Raw genomic sequence first — 9425 nt, 5'->3', positions numbered from 1 at the left:
ACGGTAGCCCCGCCTCTGTCAGTGAGCCCCAGGGCAGCTGTAGCTAAAATGTAGCTTGACTGAATGTAGTATAAACCCCTTTGGTCGAGTCTCCTGACTTGAAAAAGGGCTATATAAGTACAGGCCATTTACCATTTACCATTCAAACAGATAGCATCGGTATGGTATCGGTATCAGCTGATACTGCACAGGTATCGGTATCGAGGTCCAAAAATGGCATTGGCGCAACACTATCCATTGCTCAGGGAAAGGTTTTCTGACAGTTTCCAGACCATTCATTAACATTTAACTGAGAAAAAAATATTTTTTTTACAAACGAAAAACAATTCACCACAAAGTCAGACTGTGCAGGCGTAATAAGCCAACTCATCTGCTCATGCTTTTCTTGGACTGGCTTTTAAAATGTAATCTCTGCTTGTTTCAATTTGTTCTGAGGATATCATTACAGGCAAGAAATCAGTAAAGCAATCTATCTACCAATCAGATATCATTGATCAGAGAAATCAGAAAGACCATAGAAGTCCATCTCAGATCCAACAGGCCTTAACATTTTAGTCAGTATGAGGAGAAAATTAGAAAATAAAGTGGAAGGAAAAAGCTTTATCTTAAAACCGCTAGAAAAATTTTAGCTGAAGGGATGATGTGTTTGAGGATAATGTCAGCAGCGTGTTCATAATTAACATACATCCTCCACAGCCTCAAAGGATAACTCTTTTCTTATTGATAAAATAAAATGAGAAAAATTTTATACAATCTTTGTAGCTAAAACATCTATTAAAAAATAAAGTATGTTCCATCAAGAGGATAAAGAATAATATAATATTCAATTATGTAAAAGGTAATAGATGGTAATAATAATAATGATTATTCAAGCATAATAATAATCTATAATCATCTTTTTAAAGCCTTTTTACGATGTTTGGACATTAATTAATGTTACAGATCTTTTCCCCATAGACAGAAATCTAATCGTCTGTGTTTAATTTTGACGTATACCCGTTAACCTGTAATTTCCTTTCCTTCTCTTGAATAATTTTCCCGGTAGTTATTTTTAACTTTACCCATCATTAGAGCTGTTTGTTATTTCAATGTCATTAGGTTTAATAACTTAGATTGGATAAATAGTGGGTTGATACGGCTTTAATAGATGCTGCGGATGGAAGTTTGTTAAATTTATAGGCCTGAACTTCAGATGTGAGCTTCTCTGAGCTGCTGCTTCCTCTCTCTGTCTCAGGAGTGGTTCACGGTCTATGAGCACAACCGCAGGCCCAGCTGCACTGTGTCCGACCTGGTCATGGGGAACGAGTACTCTTTCCGAGTGTTCAGCGAAAACATCTGCGGCCTCAGCGACGATCCCGGCAGCAGCAAGAACACCGCTGTCATTACCAAAGCAGGTGAATAAAATCCCTGCATAGTTCTGGACTCTTAACAAAAGACACCGACTGAAATGAAACTGACATTGGCTAGAATACAACTGCTCTCTCAACTTTTATAATATAAAAAAGAAATCATGCATGATTGTCATCTATGACTTGTTGTATGAACTCAGGAGCAGAACTTGTTATTGTCATATTTAAAATACAGAACAAACTTAAACTATGTGGATTTACCAACCACGTAATGCATCAATGCACCGTATTGCAAGTGTTTTGAAGCATCAAGTTTTACACCTAGATGAAGTAAGCCTACGTTTTATTCTAATTTATGTGGCGGTATTATGATATGTGCTTCCTTACATCAGTTAGTTTAAAGTGGGCCAATGCAAAAGCAATTCTAAGCCATGGTTCTCTTCCTACACTATATCCCCAAATGTAATTATGTTAGCTGCATGTTTTCTTATCAAAGTCTAGCATCTTGTCTTTAGAATAAAGTCCTCTTATGTGTGAAAGACCACATCCAGTTTCCTAAACTGAACTTTTTCAAGCTATTTAAAATACAGTGGAAATCTTTACCAACCGAAACATGGCTGTGCCATGGACTCGCCGGTTTCAGCCACTGTGTTTAATATTTACATGGAAGCGGTGAACATACAAGGGAACACAACCAAGTCAGGAGTCAGGAGTTTCTGGAACACTTAGGAGGCCTTTCCCTAAACACAACATACCAGTGAATTTCAAACCCAAAGGCACACTCAGACAAAAACTACTTCATCTCAAAACCAGAACCCCAAAACCAAAGCTAAGCAGTGCCTGTTTGAACTCCCGTACTAGAGAAAAAAAACAACTACACAAAAGTATGTTACAGCACGGGAGACCCAGCAGCTCTGGGGAAGTTTCAGATATATGATTACACCTCAGGAACACAGGAGACACCTTTGATGACTAAAATGTTTAGATTTTGGACAAAGAGAATGGATGGTTTGACGAGGGGTGGAACAAGCCATCTAGCCTTTCAAGTGATGATGGGGTTTCTTTAAAGATCATAACATCAAATCCATAAATTCTTCAATACTGTTTTTCAATACTGATCAAGTACATCGACACTGACCGCTGTTCTCATATTGATTCCACGCTGCTCCTGTCTCAGCTCAGGAACGCCATAACCCCTTACCTTTTTTTAACCCAGGCAAGGCAAGGTAGGGCAAATTTATTTGTATAGAACAATTCAGCACAAAGACAATGCAAAGTGCTTTAGATGATTAAAATATAGGAAAATAAAACAGAATCAAAGCAAGTAGGAAAAAATATATAAATAAAAAATGCAGAAACAAAAAAAGAACATTAAAAACAGTTGGACTAAAGAAAATAAAAAAGCAACTAATGATGATGAAGGTGATTTGTCCCCCTGTTTTGGGTGCTCTGACCAAATCAAACACAGACCGCGGAGAGGAGAAAGATGCAAGTCTGCCCAGAAAAACCCCCATCAAAAATTGAACAACTAGCACTTGAAACCATCATAAGAACTAGGCGGCTGCTTGTTATGGGCGGAGTAAATCTAGTTTATGTAGATAACTTTATAAATAGTATTTTATTAGTCTGTGCAGGACTGTATATACTGTAGGCCTAAATAACGCCATCCCTCGAACCCACTCCAATTTTAATTACAAATAGCAGTTTCTAAGGCACGTCAAACCTACTGTAAAAATGAAGACTTTCATTTCATAGGTGATAATAAATAACATACAAATAGATAATATATTACATTTAAATCCCTATAATCAGGGGCGGAGCTTAATGGTAGGGGTGGCCAAAGATTGGCCAAGCGTTGTCATGGCCACCCCTGGCCCCCCCTACCATTTTTTCCCCCATAATACTCTCCAGTGATACTACAGTAATACGCTAAATATTCAAAATATTTTTAATTTTTCATAGATTAACAATTACTTTAAAAAAACTGTTAGAACTGTAAATTTACTGTCATTTTTACTATTTTTCAAGGCTGCACTTTTAAAAAGATGAAATTGTCCAGTGAGCTGTTTCAAACGAAATTTCTTTTTGTTTTACACTTGTGTAAACAAAATTACAAACAAAATCTGTCTAAAGTCTAAGTCTACTTGACAACAAAAACACTGTGGTTATTTATGCAGTTCAATATACTAATGTTAAAGATAATAAATACAGAATTCATGCTCTTTTCAGAACTAGATTTTGTGTTATATGGGGGTAAAGAGAAAATGCAAGTCAGTCTTCAGTTAAATCATAGATAAATAACTATTCTAATAAAAACTTAGTAAGTAAACAATTTTTGTAGATATTAGTACTTTTAAATATCAATTTTATGCAGAATGATTATTGATAAAAGTAGGTAAGTAATGACAATGGAAAAGATGTTTGAACCAGAACTCAAACCTGAAAGAATTTTATCCACTATACCTTTTATCTAGATGGAGGTTTAAATATATGCTTCTATTTGTTAGCAAAGGCTGTAGGAAAGTATAGTTTGTCTTTATTTGAAAAATATGGTTGTTTTGGTTGTTCATTTTCCTGTTGGACCAGTATAGATTGACCCTAAGGTTCCGATCCGCTGTCGGGCACCCTTCAGTGTACATTGGTTATTGCCTGGCCACCCTTATAAAATTGTTCTGGATACGCCTCTGCCTGTAATTATTACACACTGTACCTTTTAGACATAAAGTAAATAACTCAATTGACCAATATTTGTAACTTGGGTCAGAACATTCTTCAGATGTGACCACTGATTCAGTCAGATTTTGTTTCAGAAGGTGATAATCCAGCTTGTCCAAGGAAAACTCTTCACAAGGCAGTTTCTTGCTTTTGCCTTGAAGCAGATGTTTCTTTACTGTTTGCAGATTGATTATTGCAAACATGGCTTTTTCTGTTTAGGTCTGATCTATCAGCCCAAAGCCTACAAGGAGAAGGACATGAGCGGCTCCCCTAAATTCACCGCTCGTCTGTTGGACAGAAGCGTGATCGCCGGCTACACTGCAGCCATCAGCTGCGCCGTTCGTGGAAACCCAAAGGTATCTGACTTAACTTTAAAGTTAAAAGCCAAAGGAAACATTTTCCTTTTCAATCCGGAGAACTTAGTAAGTAAATCGGAATAAAAGTATATTGGTTAATCAGAAATGCAGTTTATGTAATTGATGTGCTTTTTATTGTTAGTTAAGGGCTTGAAACGAAAGATCAATGGGGAACTTAACGGAAATAAATATCACAAAAAGGAAACAATTATTGTACTTTCAATCTTTAATCTTACAGTATCTTACTTAATTAGATTTATTTACTTATTTATTTATTATTTACTTATTAGAAAAATATTTGCTTCTCATTTAAAAATCATAAATTAATAGAAAAGATAAACATAAAATAAGCAAGCAAGGAAAAAATAAATTTAAATGAATAAAAAAGTAATGTATGTTATTGAATGTATAAGATACTTATTTTTAATTTAGTTTATTGGGTTTTGGCATTAATATTGTCTTTTTTACCTTTTTTATATGCATATATGTATATATGCTGTGATACTTTTCTACAAATATGGTCCCTCTTGAAGACTTATGTAAGCATGAGGATGAAATGCTGAGAGAATAAAGAAGAAAAGAAATACAGCACAGTAAACCTGTGGAATGCACAGAGAGAAGTTATTGTACCCTGCAGCAGCGAAGAAGGCTGCAGACTCTGAAGGCGCCTCCTGCACATATTTTACTTCCTCTGGCTGCAGTGTTTTATGTGACAAACTGTGAGAGAAAAAGAATACAAACGGTTTTAATGTCTTTGCAGCAGGTTTTTTTTGTTGTTGTTTTTTTTTGTTTTGTTTTTTGTCAGAAGCCTAAATGAGCAGGACAAATATTTACATCCCTCAAAATCAGATTTGTCGGAACCACAAACCTGACCTGATTTTTTATTCTACCTCTCCTCTCCTTCCCAATCCCTCCATCCTGATAAAACCCGCTGCTGCTCCATCCTTCTACCCTGTCCCATTGCACCTCAGCCAAAGATCATCTGGATGAAGAACAGTATGATCATCGATGGGGACCCCAAGTTCCTGATGCAGAACAACCAGGGGGTGTTAACTCTGAATATCCGCAAGGCAAGCCTATTTGATGGGGGTCGGTACTCCTGCAGGGCCATCAATGACCTGGGGGAGGACGAGGTGGAGTGCAAGCTGGAGGTTCGAGGTGCGAACTTTGACTAATTTCTTTTTTATCTGCCTTCTGAACAGCAGGCTTTATTTTAATCCACTAAGACTGGATCAAAAAGCAGTTCTTATGCTTTCTAAAGGTCTTCAGAGGGCTCCTTTGAACATTGAGAACTTATTCTGGCACTTTCCTAAAGCAGACACTGTAGAGGGCTATCAGATCAGATTCATCGCACAGAGAAGCTCAGGCTTTCGTTTTCGTTTAACAGCATTATTTTAAGTCCTCTACTTTAAAACATCCACTACCACAAAATGGTTGGCCAGTTTTACGGCAGATGATTGAGTTTAAGATGCAAGGACTATAAAGATTTGGAAAAAATCGTATCTAGGTAAGTCATTTTTTCTTAATGCAATAGTGATTTTCTTATTTTTAACCTAAATTGTCATTTTCTTTTGGCAAAATGTCTCTTTTACGTTCTCAATTTAAGAACAAATGCAGTTATGTTGTTTTATTTCAAGTGTATATCATCTAATTATCTTATTTTAAGAGTAAAAATACCCATCCAATTGGCAAACTATCTCATTTACCTACTCAAATTAAGGGTAAATACACTTAATTTAAGACATTTTTACTTATTTCTAGATTGTTTTTCAGTGAAGGGCCAGATAGGTTTGGATAAAGCTGCTTTTGCTTACTTTGGACTAAACAATCAATGTGAAAGGATTTAAAAGGGGAATCCAGGCATTGTTGACACAACTCTGTGCTTCTCTACTTGTTTAAGCTGGGATTTCTGTTCAGAAATAATCTTTATTCCAACAGTTTCACCAAAAATGAGCCCAAATTTTATTTGATTTCACAATTGGGGTTGTCTGGTTTTTCTTTAACCTCATTTTTTTTTTTCTCCATCATTTGTTGATTTTTTTATTCTTTATTACACTTTTCTCATCATTATCTAAATTCTCCTGTGCTGTCTTTATTCCAAAACACATTGTAATATTCTTAATTCTAAAAAGTGCTAAAAATATGATGGGGATGGGGATCACAGGAAGCTACTAGTTGAGGAAACAAGGGACATTCCACATAATATCCATTGAACCAATAAATGTGCTTTTCATTTGAGTTCCAACATATTCAGCTGATTATCCAAAAACAGATTTTGTATATTTTTTTTTCTTCCCTGAAATGAATTTAAATTAAAAAGAGATTTTGTTTCGTGGCAAATATGTTTGTTCAAAGGTGGAAAAGTTTTATTACATTTCCTGAAACTTTCTCTGAAAATTACGGTTTGAGTAAAAGGTTATTTCCCAAATTATCTGATGTTTTCCTAAGTGTCACATCAAAGATTGAAGGCCACTCAGTTCTAAAAAAAAGTCCCATTTAGCTTGTTAATAGAAAACCTTCTTTATTCCAACTTCTCAAACCCAGCTTCTACATTTTTACCAAAGCCGTCCAGGCAGTGGCCCTCAGTAACAGCCCCTATAAGACATGACGCCTCAGCAGCACAGGGTTGTTGATGTCATATATGCTGTGATAGAGAAACGCTGAGGGCATATAGGCCTGCAGTGAGCAGTTCATATGTGAAGAAGGAACATAGTGAAGATATACTCCATTGCAGTTATGAGAAATATTCTTGTTTGAGTCAAGATTATGCTAAAACTTTTTACCCTAGCTGAATATAAAACCGAAATCACAAGCCAGGAGCTCCCATCTAAAGATTCAAACTTTAAAAGATTTCCTGAATTTCGCAACCCTAAAGCATCATTAAATCCCTTCCTTTTTCAGCATGTTGCTTTGATTTTATATATCCTTCACTCTATATGTCCCTCATTTTTTTATGGTAGACAAAGAGGATCATCCTCTATTGCATCAGACACTCTTAACAGTTTTTATGTGAGCGCAAGCTAAGCCAGGCCGCCACAGATTATTAAGACGCTCAAAACATATTGTGGCATAAGGGTTACAACTCCGACATACAAACATGGCGCATCAACCCATCAATGGCAGCGACTCAATGCATGTAGGCATCAAGAGGCAGCAAGGACAACATATGAATGTTTAAATGAAGGACAAAATAGGAAACAGACAGAGGATTTAAGGACTTTCAATTTGACTGCTGATCTACTTTTCAGACAAAAAACATCTCTAAGATGTGCAGAGAATGATCTGAAGACGGTAATATAATATTCTATGAGAGCGGCTGTGTGGAGAAAAATGTTGTTTTGAGGTTGATGACTGGTTTGAAATGACAGGAAGGCATTTTATTTAGGAGGAATATATGCAGAATAAAATCTCTGACCACACAACAACTTTGAAGGTGCTGGACCAAAACAGGAAGAGGCCACAACAGGCGTCCCTCCTGTCAGCTATAAGAGCAGAAAACTGGTAACAATTCACAACTACAGGCATTCACGGATTCTTTTCTCAACACCAGTTAAGACCACAGCTGCAGGAACATCATTTGGATGTGAAACTCCTCATTGCATTTGAATGCAAAATGTTTTTTATATTGGAAATTTCAATACTGCCACCTGCGACCCTGCAAAGGTTTTTATGCAGATGGTTTCTGTCTCTTTAATACTCAGAGGAAAGATGAGTGAATGAAGAGAGGAGAAAAGTTGCACATCTTAGAGCAAAAAAACTCTTGAGGGAGAGAAAAGAGGAAGTGGGAGCAGAGGAGAATAAGAGGCCTACGATTTTAATTGGATGATAAAGATTATTGCACTTACATTTATAAATATTTCCCCACATGAATGACTATATTATAGAGACTATATTTAGAGAATCTGTCTTGAAAGGATTTTATACATCCTGTACCAACAACACAAAGTCAAATACCTTCACAGCAAATCCAACATGCTCAAATCAACACTGTCAGATCTGATTTTAACACCCTTGAAGTGTCTACATGGCTCCACACAAGTGAGTTTTAATTTGGTCTTTTTGGAGAGTTGGTATTGTAACTCTTATTTAGTGTTAAATGATAAAACTTTCTGGAGTTGATAATTTAACACTTAATTGCACCAACTAGGTGTTAGAAATGGAATATTAAAACTTTCATGGAATGTTTTCCTAACTAAATAGGAGTTATTCTCTAAATACTAAAAATGTAGCTTTTCCAAACATATGAAAATCCCTTTGGAAAAATAAATAAATAAATAAGCAATGTTTGTTTGTTTTTTAGCAAATATTTATGTTTTTTATTTTTTCAAAACATCTAACAATGTGGAACATTTACCAATTTCCTGTTCATTACTCTGCTTTGCAACAAAATTGAGAACAAAATTTAAACAAAAAAGATATTTGCATGCCCTGCAGAGGAGGTTAATTTCTCCAATTAAACCGCCGTTTGCTGCATCGATTTTTATGGGAGACAGTCTTTTGAATGATGGAGATTCACGCGGCTCCATGTGTTCACTATAACATTTCCCTAATCATTCTTTCAGGTGTATCGATGAGTTTAGCCAAAAAATACATTATAAATACAAAGATTACAAGTTAGCTAAACATGATTGGACTATCACCAAAGCAATGTAACAGATGTCACAGATCTCACAGCTCTATCTTGACTCAAAAAATGCCATAGAGTTAGAAAGCAAATAAAAAATTTAAACCATCTGAGATAAATTATTTGCCAGGCTGGGTAACGGGTCTGTTTGAGAGCAAAATGGAGAGTAAAGTTTTTCTCAGCTTCGTTCGGTGCCTGTAGCTGTAGAGGCCTAGTCTGTGAATGTACTCTTTGGGTGTTAAATCCACTATAGGAGTTCAGAGTTCATAGACCAAGAGTCAGTCAGTCAGTCCGTCCGTCCATCCATCCATCCATCCATCCATCCATCCATCCATCCATCCATCCATCCATCCATCCATCCATCCATCCATCCATCCATCC

The 9425-nt window shown here is 36.2% G+C and overlaps 1 protein-coding gene across 3 annotated transcripts in view; it reads left to right on the top strand.

The window, feature by feature from the left end:
• Positions 1-9425, top strand: part of LOC107096735 (myosin-binding protein C, fast-type-like) — a 106904-nt gene that overhangs the window by 95471 nt on the left and 2008 nt on the right. For all 3 annotated transcript variants that reach the window (XM_015393535.1, XM_015393525.1, XM_015393516.1), the window contains 3 exons: positions 1235-1394; positions 4284-4420; positions 5392-5578. In XM_015393535.1, coding sequence (XP_015249021.1) covers positions 1235-1394; positions 4284-4420; positions 5392-5578 — 484 coding nt within the window. The remainder of the gene's footprint in view (positions 1-1234; positions 1395-4283; positions 4421-5391; positions 5579-9425) is intronic.

This window comes from Cyprinodon variegatus, unplaced genomic scaffold, assembly GCF_000732505.1.
Source record: "Cyprinodon variegatus isolate N-32 unplaced genomic scaffold, C_variegatus-1.0 Scaffold24, whole genome shotgun sequence".
NCBI classification, from domain to species: Eukaryota; Metazoa; Chordata; class Actinopteri; order Cyprinodontiformes; family Cyprinodontidae; genus Cyprinodon; species Cyprinodon variegatus.
This window is presented reverse-complemented; position numbering and strand designations above follow the sequence as displayed.